Here is a 14,269-nt window from a genome sequence, read left to right as displayed (position 1 = left end):
GCCATTCCTTGATCGCCTTGGGGTTTTGCATTTCTTTTGAGCCTCGGGCATCAGAATGTCTTGGGCCACTCCTGGAAACATAGCTTCAGGTTTCACTCTTGCTACTGCCACTGTTAAGAAGCTGCCATTCTGATCTAGTGTATGATTTGCTGAGACCTTCAGAGAAATGAAAAGACAAGTTTCGTAGAACTGCAGAGGGAGGATTCGAACCCCCAACCTCTGGCTCCACAGCCAGAGACCAAAACCTCTGAGCAGCTCGTAGGCTTGCAACCTCACAAACCGAACGCAAAGGGAAGAGGTTGAGGAAAAGGAACGTGAACTCTTGTTTGAAATGGAAACTTACTAGGGAGAATTTCTTGAAAGGATTCAGTGGGACTCCTGTTTTTTTAAAAATTAAAAATGTTTTGATGCTTTTGGCTAAAATTCTACCGGTGTCGGCATTCAATTTGGTGTACCTCGCCGTGGCTAATTGCAGCTCATTGCTGAGGGGCTCGTGCATCCAGTTACACAACCAAAATGTGCCTTGGGACCTCATCAATTAGTGACAATCAAGTGCAACGAGGTACACCAACCCTGCACAAATGCAGATAGGATTCCACTCATTATGTATATTTTACATATACACCAACGACAGGTTCGGCCTCTTCTCCTGTGGTTTCCTCTGCCCTGCTCCCAACATCTAAATTTACCCTGTCATCTCTGTGGGGCAGAGGTATGCTGTTTTATTTTTCTTCTCCGCAAGGCATGAATATTGATAGTGCTATATTAATATTGCATTAAAAACAAATCAGTGCTGCTCTCGGCAGGATGTAAAAGAGGAAAAAAATACTGGGATAAGCAGTTTTGGCCAGTGATTTGCCAAACCCTCCGTGAAAGAGCTTCTGTATACTTTTTACTGTAAGAACAGATTCTTAGTGGTGACCAAAAATGTGCCCTAGAATATGCCAGCTGGGTAATGTATTCTGCACCAGGCAAAGCCCATTTCCACCCGGTATTTATTTGTCAGGTGCTGACAATACCTTAGTGAGGTTCAGATGTACTAATTGGCAGTTGCTGTTTGATTTAAAAGAACAGAAATATCTGTTATGTCTTCTGAGAGAAAAACATGACTAGCTGGAACCCGGGACAGGAACCTGCTCCACCCTGTGAGATCTGGCTGCAGAACCTTCTTGTTAATCAAGCTGTGTCATGGATGGAGCATCCACCTTCAGGAGCAGTATACCTTTGAATATGAGACACAAGAACTGGAGAGCCCTCTGAGTAAACTGTGTGTATTCAAATCGTATTTTATGAAATCTTGATTCTTTAGACATGCTATTGCTTTACTGTATGCACAGGTGGGGTCATATGTCAAATAAAACCAGAACATAACATTGATGGTCATTACTGTGTTGTTAGGACTGCAGCCTCTGTGGACTAGGCTTAATGAGGGAGCCACCATGAAAAAAAAGTCAAATTTAATTTTTATTCCAGCCAATTCTTGGAATTCCACCTGTAGAAAAGTTACTTCTTTCAAGGTCACAGCTGGCTGTGTGTTGGCTAGGGCGGGAATCGAACCTGGGGAACAGAAACCGCTAGCCGTTGAGCGCATGCGCCTCGATGCCACTTTCCGAGCGGGTCGTCCCGCGCCCCGCCTAGCGGACGGACTACTTTGAATTGCCAGGGAGGGGAGGCGAGCAAGGTGAACGGCCTCCGCCTAGAACGTCCGCCTTGCGCTGCTTGGAAACGGCCTCTCCTCTCACCACGTGACCAAAGGAAACGCAGCCAGGCGGGGGCGGGGCGAACGAGCGAAAGCCCCGCTCCAAGAACGGAAGTGATGTCACCTCCCACCCAGGTCGCATGATGTGGCAAAAAAAAAAAAGACGGGCGAAGAGAGACTTGAGCTCGGGTGGAGGCGGGGCTTCACCCGAGGAGGTAAAAAAGTTCCTTCCGGTTTCGGCGTACCCTTCCGCCGGGCGCGCGCGCGCCTCCCCTCATTGATTCCCCTACGTGGGCGGAGAAAGGGGAACGCGATCCTTCCGCCGCTGCGCTAATAAGCCGCAGGTGAGGCGGCGGAGGAGGAAGGCGTTCCGGCCGGTTCTCCTGAGGAAGGCGAGCGAGCGAGCGGACGAGCGAGGTGTCCTTCCGCCGAGCGAGCGAGAGAGAGGCGGCTGTTTCCGGATCGCTCGCGGGGGCCGCTTCCCTTCCGCGCCTCCCGCTCGCTCCGACCGTTCGCTTCGCCTTCCCCGCCATTAAGGGCCGCCTTCCCTTTTTCTCTTCTTTTTTTCCTGAGGAGAGACCAGAGCTCCCTCACCCCCGGCGCCGGGCTGGAGCCCCCCAACCCCAACAACGCGTCGGCCGCCATGGCTCAGATCCTGCCCATCCGCTTCCAGGAGCATCTCCAGGTGAGGGCGAAAGAAGGGCGGAGGGCGGGAGAGGAGAGGACGCGAGGGGTCCCCCCCCCACACCGCCTTTCCCACTGAGGTGAAAGAAGGAAGGCGCGAAAAGGGGGAGGCGCGGAAGGGAAAGGCCCAAAAAGAGGGGGGGGGGAGAAGGGAGCGAGAGAGAGAGGAAAAAAAGGGGGGTTCGTTCCAGCCTTCGGGCCTTCTTGGGCTTGTGAGGGGGAAGGGCTGGTAGCCTGGAGGGGGGAGAGGGGGCAGGTGGGCCAGCTGCGGAGGGGCTGTCTTTGAAGGAGGCAGCGGGGATACTACAGGCGGCTTATGAGGGACAGGTGTATGCACGCCCCCCCTCTCTGTATACCTACAGCATATATACATATATCTCTACATATACGCACATATATATACATAGTTACACATGTAATTTTCGACTCTTGTCCTGCCTCATACCGGAGTGCTAGAGCCCTGGCTGGGAGGTTTACAACCTCCTTACGCAAAGAACACTCTATAATACATATAATCTTTTTCTACTTATGCAAAGAGCACTATATATGCATATGCAGGATATGCAACAAACATATGTGTGTGTTCTCTCTTCCCACACACACACAATTAGGCAAAGAGTGCTATACATATATACATGCAGTATATGTGAGGAACACTGGGAAGCCCATACATACAATATATACACGGATATGTGTGTGGGGTGTGTGTATACATGCACACACATGTATGTGTGTATATATACATATGGACATATATGCATGGATATGGTGTTTGTATGGGTGGTGTCGTGGATCGAGGAGTGGGCTAGGACTCAAGAGGCCTGGCTGGGTTTGAAGGATTCAGGAGGCCGTGGCTCAGACATGGAAACTCACTCCTTAAATATCTGAGTTACCTTGAAAGCCCTGTTAGGGCCGCTGGAAGTCGGTTCCAACTTGCCGGTACAGAAGGCGCACAACTGCACCCGCCCTCTCCCTCTCTCTTTTTACTGCACCACGTATTTCTCCTCTGCTCCAGTCATTGAGTTCCTCTCCAAGCCGGCACCCCCTCCCCTAAATGTCACCCAGATGGCTTTTCTCTCTCTCCTCCACCTTCTAGATTTTTCACGGCCTTTCCGTCTCATCCGTAGGTGGGGGCTGAGCAATTGTGGAGGCAGTGGTGAAGGTGACAGGGTTAAATGGGCGGCATAATTGGAGCAATGGGAAATGTATGCGAGTGTGTCATACACACCTGCACCTATTTATCTCCTCTCCTCCCCCTTTCATCCTCAGTTGGGTCCCTTTTTTAGATACCTGTTTTTATTCTCCCTCATGTCTTGACAACCCACGTTTTCTACCCAGTATCCTTACTTATGGTGCCACACAGCTGGCTTTCGCTTCCTTCGTTTTCCTTACTTTTTGATTACCAAGAAGATTTCCATTCATATGTGGAAGTGAGGAACTGCAGGGGGTGGTGAAGGTGTTCATGATTCAACAAGGAAGGATCTGGGAAAGAAGAGATGTGTATATAGAGGCACACACCAGTCCCTCCTTATTCTAAATACCTGAATTTAATCTCTGCTGTTTTCAGATGGCTTTTCCTCACTTCCCAGAGGAAGGCCCTGGATAATCTAGAAAAAAAAAAGGGGGGGGAACATATCATGTATGGTAGTTTCAGTAAGGGTGTTCAAAACCGAGGTGGGCATGATGATTGGGACTATGGGGCAACATTTGGATGACAGGTACTGACTCTGTGAGGCCAGTGTTATTGCATTTGTATGGGATTCCTGCTAGGGAGAGATAAGCTTGGGGTGGATGTGAGAATAGCTGGGCATCCAGTGTATGTGTAGGGGGAGTAAAAAAAAAGGGAGGATGAAATGAAAATGAAGGCCATTAAATCGTGGAGCATTTGAGAGAAAGTTAGAAAAGTATATTTCAGATATACTGTACTTTGATTTAGATTCCTGCCTTGAGCAGGTGCGGGGTTGAACTCAATGGTATTACAGGCTCTTTCCAACTCCATTATTCTGTGATTTCAGGCAGTTGAATGCCACCCCTGAAGCACAGGGAAACAAGGAAAGTTTTTCTATTGTGTAAGGTGAAGGAAGAAAAGAACATTTTCATGTAGAAAATGGATGTGAAAAAGTACAGTACCTCTGGTGTGGTGGGCTCTACTGTCAGTAGTATATAGGATTCAGGAATGTTGGAAGAAAGCAGAGATGGCTGCATTGAAATGTCAAGGAAGGGCAACTCTGTAGAGCCCAGGAAAGCAGGTGGAGTGACTGAAACTTAGGGTGTCACTTCAGAGTGGTTGGTACAGTATCAAGGTTTGTCTGTGTAACGTGGGTGAGTGGAAGTGACCTGTCCTAATTTGGAAGGGGCGGAGAGGCACCTATGTGAGAGCGAGGAGGCTGGGGCGTGACTTCCTGGGTGGATCTAGGGCAGCTTGGCAGGTTGGGGGAAGTGAGCCAAGAGCTATTGTTTCAGAATTAAATGGATGTGCGTATGTGTTAAAATAGTCGTGTTTTACAAAGCTGATACAGAAACTTGAGCAGTATAAGATAAAGGTTGGGGCACAGGTCAGCAGTGTACTGCCATCTGTGCTCAAGCTGGTTTTCCCCCCCTCCCCTGCCTTTGGATATTACTTTCCAAAACATCTCTCCCCGTTCTTGGAATTCTCCATGGCTTCCAATGAGAATTAGGGCTTTTCTCCCATATTTTGTGGCTGAATTTTAGAGCTGATGTAACTCCATTGGGTCCTGGGTTTCTGAAAGTTGGCTCCTGGCTGTTCTGCAGTTGCTATTCTTTGCTGTACTAAGATATTGGCAATATACAGATTTGTGCTGGGAAAGTCACAGGAGGTGAGAGATTCTGTGGGGTTTAGAGAAGTACCTCTGCATGATGGATTGAACTAGGAGATGTTGCGATTAAAAGATAATTTTATCCATACTTTATGATTACTCAAAGGTGCAAAGAGAAAATCCTAATCATAAACTTGAGGGATCTAGTGATTGATGGTTGAATCGCTGTTTCATATTTGGCCTTCTTGGTCTTTCTCCAGCTGATGATAAAAAAAACACTAAAGCGATATGTTAGTGAGAAGACATGATCAGAAAAGAACCTGAAGAAAACGTTAATGCTTTGCTCAGTGGTTGAAAGAGAGAAGATAGGAGGGCTAAATGACCTTTGAAGTGGTATGGGATGGATAGAGTTTTAAGGATTGCGGGTTTGAGGATTCTTTCCGTATGAAGTGCTTCAAAGGCTGAGGAAAAGGGACCTCGACCTTGCTTGTCTCTGTGGATGCAACACAGCAAACCTCAGGTGGGTGTAGAAGGCAGTGGAGTTTTCTGGCCAGACATACAGTAGCAAATCTCTCTGTAAAGCACATTCCTTTCCATCCGGGAAAACGCCTCTCGGATTTTGCTCCTCCCAGTCCCGAAGCAGGTTGCTCCTTTCTGGAGGCGTCGCTTGCCGATCTGCTGAAACGTCAATGCCTGTTAGGGGAGCGCTTTGCCTACAGCAGCCGCTCCATTTCCCAGAGTGAGCTGCCAGGGACAGCTTCCCTTAAGAAGCTTCGGCTGTCAAGTCAGGAAGGGGAAGGAGGAGGAAGCTTTCCTGTTGCTGTGCAGCTGCTTCCACTCCCACACGCTGTGTGTGTATGAGTAAAGATGGCCCTGGGGATGGTGAATCTCCTCTCCTTCCTTGACATTTCACTTCCCTGTGAACTAGGGTGAATGCCCGCGGTTTGAGAACTGGGGCTTCTTTATGCGAGTCATTCCTGCAGGACTCTCGTTTGCTTCCTCACATGCTTGTCCCATCCCCTTCGGATGCCATCTTGAACCAAGAGCCAACACATAGGGCAATTCTTTCTGTCCTAACGTTGTGATAATATTTTGCGTGGATGCATCTGGCTTTCCCTCCTTGGATTCCTCCTGGGAGTTGCGGTGTTGTAGAAAAAGGCAGGAAGGCTTTCCCCCGATATGTTTTGTTTGCAATTACCTTGACTGTTAAAGTGAAACCACTGAGATTGGCGAAGCTTTGGAGCACCTCCAAAAACAGACAAAAGGGTGAGATGCAAGGCTGTGCAGCTATGGAGTTGGCATTCAGATATTGTAAATAAAATGCATAATACTTGAACTCCTCCTTTCTTGTTGAGTGTTGGCTCCTAACTTCTTGTGTTAAGAAGAGCTGTGTGAGTAAAGGATGATGAGTGAAGATGCTGCGGGCTTCCTTGCTGCAGTGCAGCTTTGGAGAAGGCCTCCATGCTGCACCTCTTCAGTAAGTTAAACAACTGCACATACACATTTTGTGGATTGATGCAAGACTTTCTTTCATTGCGGCAATGACTGGTTTGATAGCGATTTGGGTTTTTTCTTTTTTTACAGTTTGGGATCTGAAGTATTCTATAGAGGAAATATTGCCTATTCTCCCAAGAAGCCTGGTCGGTCTGTCTCCCTTTTCCTGCAAGTGACCAATAATCTGTCCACTCCTGTAGGATTAAAGATGCATCATTGGAGAATGGTGCCCGGGTGCTCAGGCCAAATAGGTCCTGCTGATGAGTCCCCTTTAAGCATGTCGTTGGTCTTGTGGAAGCAGAACATGGAACTGGATGAGTGTTTGGTCTGAGCCAGCATGGCTGTTACGTTATGCCTCAGAGTAAAAACTTAATTCCAAATGACCAGGAGTGAGGGTGGGGTAGGCTTTGTCTCCAGTATTTGTACTACTTTGTTCTTTCTCATCTTTACACAGAAAAGGAAAATGCAGTGCTAATAGAGCAGTGAGAGGAAAACCTCTCTTCTGTCCTTAATGGTGTTTGGCTGTGTTCTTTCTGGCAGGCGATTCTCATGGACCTGCAGTCCTAAGCGGGTGTTGTAGTGTACTTGCACACATTCCACCTTTTGAAATAGATATCTTGGCTAGTTTTAAGGACTAAAACACACAGTTCATCAGATAAAAACTCTGATAGTCTTGTTCTTTTTAACTTGATCTGGAATTTCTACAGCTGTATTTTTTTTTTCTTTTTTGAGTGGAATTTTAAGCTACAGTGGTCCATAATGAAGTTTATGTAGCTTATGAGAGAAAGACTGTTGGCACAGTTTACTCTGTAGAACTGTCTCTTTTGAACTGGGCAAGTCCTTGCTTTATTGTGTACAAGGAAGTGTTCCTGGAAAATGCCTGAGACCTTTACCAAAGCTGCATAGGATGATAAAGGAAAATAAGTGTGGAAAAGGGCTTGATGATGAGAGCTAGCACTGTTCTGTTACTTGTGTCATCACACTTGTCTTACTGCTTTATTATAAAACTTTCTGAAAACCAGATAGAGGGGTTTCCTTTATTTGGAATATTCTTGATGACCTAAACAGATGGTGGAAGAGGACGTTTGACATAAATCTCTTTTTTTGAAGAAACCAGTTTGTTTGCAGTGATTGCATTTTCACAGTACACTTCTCTGTGTGTGTGTGAGAGAGAGAGAGAGAGAGAGTGAGAGATTGAATAAGACAGGGTGGAAAACATAACAGGGCATTGCGTTACAGAGATGTGGCTTGACACATAATTTTTTGCAGTGCTGAAAAGAAAGTGGGACATGGATTAGATTTTTTAAAATAATGTTTCTGTCTTACATTTTTATCGTCAACCTCAAGAAAGGGCCCCTGGCAGTTCCATTTGTTTTATTTAGTTTTGCTCACTAAATAGAAATGCATCATGTTAGTTTTGTATATTGTATTGTCATCTTCTCTTTTTCCAATAACTAAAAGTATTTGCGTTGGCTCCTTGGTGAGACCTTCAGTAGAGCAGATATGATGAGGCTTTAATGTTACATTGAAAAGTTTACTAAGGAAATGTTTTTATTGGAAGTGCCTCTAAATATTTTAAGGCATGACTCAGTTGCATGCTTCTTTCCAGAAAAGCAGCCATATTAGTTTGCCTCAGCATATTGGCAAAAGAGAAGAGAAGAGAAAATATTGTAACCTTTTAAAGACTTTAGATTTACTTAAGTGGGAGCTCTCGTGGATTTAAGTTCACTTCACAGAAAACATTTGCATTCCATACATCTGAAGAAGTGGATTTTGAAATCTCACACTGAAATAAATCTATTAGTCTTTAACCTGGTATGATTTTTTTCCTTTCCAGGTCCTTTTTCTTTTTCCAAAATATTTAACTTCTGTTGGTTTGAGCTTGAAAGAAGGCACAGAAAGTAATGGCAATGCCCACATAGTAGTCCTTCTCCTTTGGACTCCTCTCTGCTTCTGGATCTTCTTTGGAGGGGCTCCATAGCATCCTGGAGCAATTTTGGGAGGGGATGATAGGGCAGAGACTGGAGAAGAAATTCTTTCTATGGGGGGAAGCAGCACAGTCCTGCTCCAGTTGAGCTGGGAGTAAAACCCTGCTGAGGTTAATGGGGCTTACATCTGAGTATAGTGGTGCCTCGCATGATGACATTAATTCGTATCAGCAAAATCGCTGTCGAATGAAAACGTCGTAATGCGATATTAAAAAACCCATAGAAACACATTAAAACCCAATTAATGCATTCCTGTGGGTTTCAATCTCACCGTCCAGCGAAGATCCTCCATAGCGCAGCCATTTTCGCTGCCTGTGCAGCGAGGAATCCGTCCCAGAAAACAGCAGGTGGCCATGTTTTTTACCTGGTGGCCATTTTGAAACTGCTGATCAGTTGTGCGAAAATCATCGCTTTGCAGTGATCGGTTACCGAAGCAGGGAACCGATCATTCCAAAGCGAAATTCCTCCATAGGGAACATAGTTTTGCGATTGCTTTTGCGATCGCAAATTCTTCAACGTCAAGCTTTTTCTTCGTCAAATGGAGCGCTCGTAATGCGAGGCACCACTGTAGATACTGTACCTCTTCCCCTTCTGCCTGGAAATCTCAGAGCCACCAATAGTTGATTGGCTTTGGCAGTTCGATCTTTCCAGCAGCCAAGTAGAAAAGCAAACTTGCATCCTTTATTTCTTCTGAGGCCCATGAGCGGAGCCAGATTTATCTCTCCTTTGTGTTCTTTTGTGATATTTCCCAAATGTTTATTTCCTTGACCAAGTTCTTCCTGTTCGCTAGGAAGTCCCTCACCTGTACCCTGTGGAGCGGTCGTCATCTTGCATTAGAGGTAGCGACCATAGTATATAGGCTGCATGCTCACCGGGAGTCTTGGCCATGCCTGTAGGGCTACACTCTTGACTTTTTGTGGGTTGACAACATCATCGAATTCACTCAGTATTCTCCTGAAACTGTAGCTTGCAGTTGAAGGCTTGCTTCTTGATCGGTTTGTTTACCAGTACTGTTACTTGGAGGGTAACCTAGCTGCCTTCTTGGCAGCCTTTATTTCTCCCGAACCTAGTTAGAAGAGTAGGGTCACAGGCCTGTAAGCGCCCTGCTTATATTGAATTCTTCCCTTTATTGTTTTGGTTGAAATACGGTTGGATTTCCAACTGTGTCACCAGCTGAATTTTGAGGCAAGGCATTGTTCAACGCTGCAGGGAAAGTCTGCTTTGTGTACCTGATAGTTTGGCCTTCAAGTTGACTAAGGATGCATTATTTATTAGGCAGACTGTACATACCAGTCTGTCGGTCACCTCTCAGAGCAGCAGATGAAACCTGTATCCCCGCTCGCTTTCAACGCTGGCAGTTGGTTTTGGTAGACGTCTGTTGCTCTAGTAAAGAAGTTCTGCCTTAAAAAGATACTCTAGTCTCCTTTCCTGAGGCTACCTGCCTGTTGTGTATGTGCTTGCGCTCTGCGTGGTATAGGGTGCACTTTGCTCATGTTCCAGGATATCTGCGAGATAGTTGTCTCATTATTGTTATTTCGATTTATATATCGCCCCATAGCGCTAGAGCACTCTGGGCAGTTTACAGCATAATGATGCAACGAAACATAATTTGTCTGTATTATGACAGACAAAGTATTGAACTGTATTTCTTCTGCATCACATATTGAGTTCATGAGTGGTGAATGTTTTATTCTCAGCTAGAAGTGAAGATGTAAATAGCCCACTGGCAGAAATCTCCCTTAATTCATTTCCAGGGAGTAGAATAAACATAGTATTCCACTTGAGCCTCAGTCCGGTACTTCTGTTTCAGCCTCATTTATTACATCACTGGTTCCCAAATGTTTTGGACTCAATGGCTTCCTTGATTTGCTGATCCCTGGCCTCGGTTCCCTTTGCTTGGGGAGGCCATCAGGGGGTCTCACTGTCACCAGGGGCAGGATCTTGACTTCCTTCCCCAGACATCCTATCTCTTTCCCCACCCCCGGAATATCCCCGAGGGTGCAGGACCTCTTTTCCAGGTCCTGATGCTAGAAACTCCTAAGTCTCCTGAACATGTGCCTCTACTGGGGAAAAGAGAGATGGGGCGAGGAGAGGCAGACAAACAGCCTTCACTTCCGGTTCCTGTTTGACATACAGCTATGAACAGCTCCTCTACAGCTTTCATAGCTCTGTGTTCCGTCCCTTCTATATTGTGGCTATAACAGCAAAGGGCAAACAACTTGTGTTACTAGATCTTTTTATTTAATCCGGCGAAAGTCTGCTTTGTGAGATATAGCAAGAATTCTGCAGTTGCTTCTACCAGAACCTCTTTGGCTGTTGCTCCTTCCCTTATAATCCCCTGGGGCACCTTAAAAACTTGCTCAAGGATGGTTTGTTGGTCTTATTTTACTGTTCTTGGAAACAAAGAGGCCGATGATTTAACATTGCCACTTTGCTCAGAAGGTTCGCATGTATTCGCTCACCTCACTGTTCATGTTCTTTCAGGTTGCGATTCCCCTTGACAACAGAATGTGATGCATGACAGTCCACTGAGTAATTGACAGTGACTGGCATCTCATTCTTTGCTGTGCTTATTTTCAGAGAGCTGCTTTAAGGAAGAAAGCTGTGGAAGGGTAGAAAGTAAAGTGCTTCTAGCAATAAATTGTCAACATCAAGAATGGTTTTTCTCCTGCCGTACTCACACGCATAAATGGAGCTCGTAGCAGACATTCCTAGTCTTCTTGTTCTTTGGAAACATTGCCCAAGATCTAAAGGTGTGATTTGATACCCATTGGCAGCAGAATTTGAACCGTGTCCCTGCCTCCTCCCCAGTGCCAGAAACCTGGTCCAGAGGGTTTCTGGAAGAAGTTGAGGGCAGGAGGGCAGCTCTGATGGGAACAGTGGATTACAAAGAAAGATGCCACTGGCTTCTGGCCTAGATTTGAACACTTGTGTCATATGCTCTTATTTATTGTTAATGATTACTTATAAGCCACTTGCACCTTAAGAGCTCAAAGTGCTTTACAACAATATTTTAAAAATTGCATATGCAAAATTGATGTGTAACATTTGCATTTTCCATGACAGTAAAATATAGGATATGGTGAACAACACTGGGAGGATTTGGGAAAAAAATATTCGGTCTAGCGGGGTTCTGACATAGGTAAACCAGAAGTGTGGGACATTCTTGAGAGCTGGTTTAGCGTATCTCTAAGGGTTTGAGTGAAATAAATGTTCCTTACTGGTCTGATCGGGGAAGAAATCACCACCGTTATCACAAATCCAAGAAACGCTAGCCAAGAAAAACTGGGCAGGGTTACAAAAATTGTCATGTTAGCAGTGTGTTGTGAAGTCTTTTTTTTTTTTAATGTGCACTGGTTTTATGGGGCCCAGTGACAGAACAATGGCTTTACATCCGGGCTTGACTATCAAAACTAGCAGAGGCTGCGTTCTCAGCATTTTTGAACTTCCTTTGGAAGGTGATGGTTCACAGTGTTTTTCTGGCAAAAGAGGCTGGCTTCTCTCCAAGAAGAGGTGGCCGGGGTTGCTGCTGTCAGCATCTTTCCTCTTCTGTCTCTCTCAGCTGTGCATCTGTTGTTGGAGTTCATCACTGGGGGAGGGGGGATCCCAAATCCTTCTCTCTGCAAAATGGCTATTAAAGTCATTCCAAACCCTTTAATCAGTGCTTTGGGTAAACGTACGGGTCTGTACAAGATTTTTTTTTAAACCTCCGGCAATTAACAGAATTAACAATACATGCTCTAGTGGTGTATTGTGCAGGATCAAGCAAAGTGTTGCTCAAGAGTAGACTTGATGAAATAAGGGGTTGTTATATAAAGGGCAGAGTTGGTGGCAAATCTGATTCTTGAGAGTTCAGCAGTATATTGGAATATGTGTGTGTGTGTTTGTATGTCCCAGCATTGTGAGGGACATAATTTCATGTTCAGGATAGTGTGTTCTGCTGCTAAAGACTGAAACCACACACACAAAAATATCTGGATCACTCGGTGGCAAGGAGGTTCTCTTCTGCATAGTCAGTATTTTAACTTCAGAGCCTTTTGCCGTTATCTAGTCCTTACAGTTGATCGCTGTGAATCGATCCTTAATTTTTGCATATGACCCCATCTGTCTTCAAACTGGCATGGGTTGGTTGATTCTTCTTGAGAACGTACCAACTCAAACACTACCTGGCTAGAAACTGGTGCCTAGAGATGCCCATTTCTCGGCTCGCTGTCTTTCTGCTTCTTTTCAAAACTCCCATGGCTGTGGAAGGTTATTTGGAGAAAGCAGATAACTTTTCTGCTCTTCCCCCTACCCCACCAAGTTTGTTTAAAAGCCTTGCTTAATTTTTCTTGAAATTCCCATATCTTATCAGGATCTTGGGGCTACGATACTCTTCTGATAATAAAGCATATTGTCACCTGTCCATTTTTTTTTACTCTTGTAAAGTTTTGAACACCTGCGGTGCAGTCTGTGGGGTCTCACTGTAATGTAAATCTGAGCCAAAACACCAGCTTCCTGTTTTAAATGGTTTGTTTGCCATTGAAAAAATAGTGTTGCAACAATTCTTGCATTGGATACTAGGTATTGCTTTCTATTACTTTGTTGCATCTTTTGTTTTATTGACTGTTCTGATGTAGTAGAGTTGAGGCTTTTCTGCAACATATAATTCTATAATTGGCCTTTTTAAGAAATAACTTCTGTTCTTCATTTTCTTTTGTAGTGTTTGACTGCCATGTACTTTGTGATGAAATGAGCCTGTTGTGAATCATGCTATTCTCCCATGTGGGATATTGATGCCATTCCAAATTTACCCCTTTTCCTGATCACTTGTGGGTTTTTCCTCTGTGCCGTTTTTTTAACAGCTAGGGAATGAGCTTTCTCTGCCCACATTGAAGTCATAGAAGTTAACCGTTCCTCCCTTATATTCTAGACTGCAGCCATTCTTCGCAGCTGTTCAGCCCAACTGTATGGCCAATCTATGCTGTTCTCCAAAAAAATTTAAGTGTTGCCCCTTCTAACAGACGGTGACAATTAAGGTAAATGTCTCAGAGAAGTGGGGTGTTAAAGTTAAGCTTGGCCTTCACTCGGATAATTCCTACCATCTGCCACACTTGGATTCTTCAAATTACAGATGAGATGAAGAAAAAGAATGGTTTAATGTCCATTTGTAGGGTCTGCTGAGGTCAGCAAGGGCTTTTTGAAAAGACACCCCAGGAATAAAGTTGAGAAGAAGATAGAGATTGGTCTGCCTCCAGTCTCTCTTAACAGCTGGTAAGGGGGTTGAGTTCCAGGGTGAGCAGATCCCTCATTGAAATGTGATTAAGGCAGGTGGATTTTTTTTAAGTGAAAAAATGGCCCATATAATTCAGGCCCTTGCTGCTCCTTTTAGCTCTGGCGAAGCAACTGCGCCCGTTACATCTAGACTGGCCCAAGGAGTCAGAAACCATACTAAGCTCCTTTTCTTCCCTTGCTTTTCCTTGACGAGGCCTAAGAGGTTGTTTCTTTCACTGTGAGTTTGGAGCAGGTTATGCATTGAAAGAGATGTTGCAGGAAGTATCTTCCGTATGAAAGCGGAGAGGCGAGTATGGCTTTTAAACTTGAGGGAAGTTTCAAGAACTCTCCTCTTCAGTTGCAACACATCCCAT

At 45.1% G+C, this 14,269-nt stretch overlaps 1 protein-coding gene across 2 annotated transcripts in view; it reads left to right on the top strand.

The window, feature by feature from the left end:
- The first annotated feature begins 2,158 nt into the window (after positions 1-2,158).
- The window catches only part of CLTC (clathrin heavy chain), a 53,444-nt gene continuing 41,333 nt past the window's right edge, over positions 2,159-14,269 (top strand). For both annotated transcript variants that reach the window (XM_020786941.3, XM_078379304.1), the window contains exon 1: positions 2,159-2,384. In XM_020786941.3, coding sequence (XP_020642600.1) covers positions 2,343-2,384 — 42 coding nt within the window. In that variant the 5' untranslated portion in view covers positions 2,159-2,342. The remainder of the gene's footprint in view (positions 2,385-14,269) is intronic.

Source organism: Pogona vitticeps, chromosome 7 (genome assembly GCF_051106095.1).
Source record: "Pogona vitticeps strain Pit_001003342236 chromosome 7, PviZW2.1, whole genome shotgun sequence".
Taxonomy (NCBI): Eukaryota; Metazoa; Chordata; class Lepidosauria; order Squamata; family Agamidae; genus Pogona; species Pogona vitticeps.
This window is presented reverse-complemented; position numbering and strand designations above follow the sequence as displayed.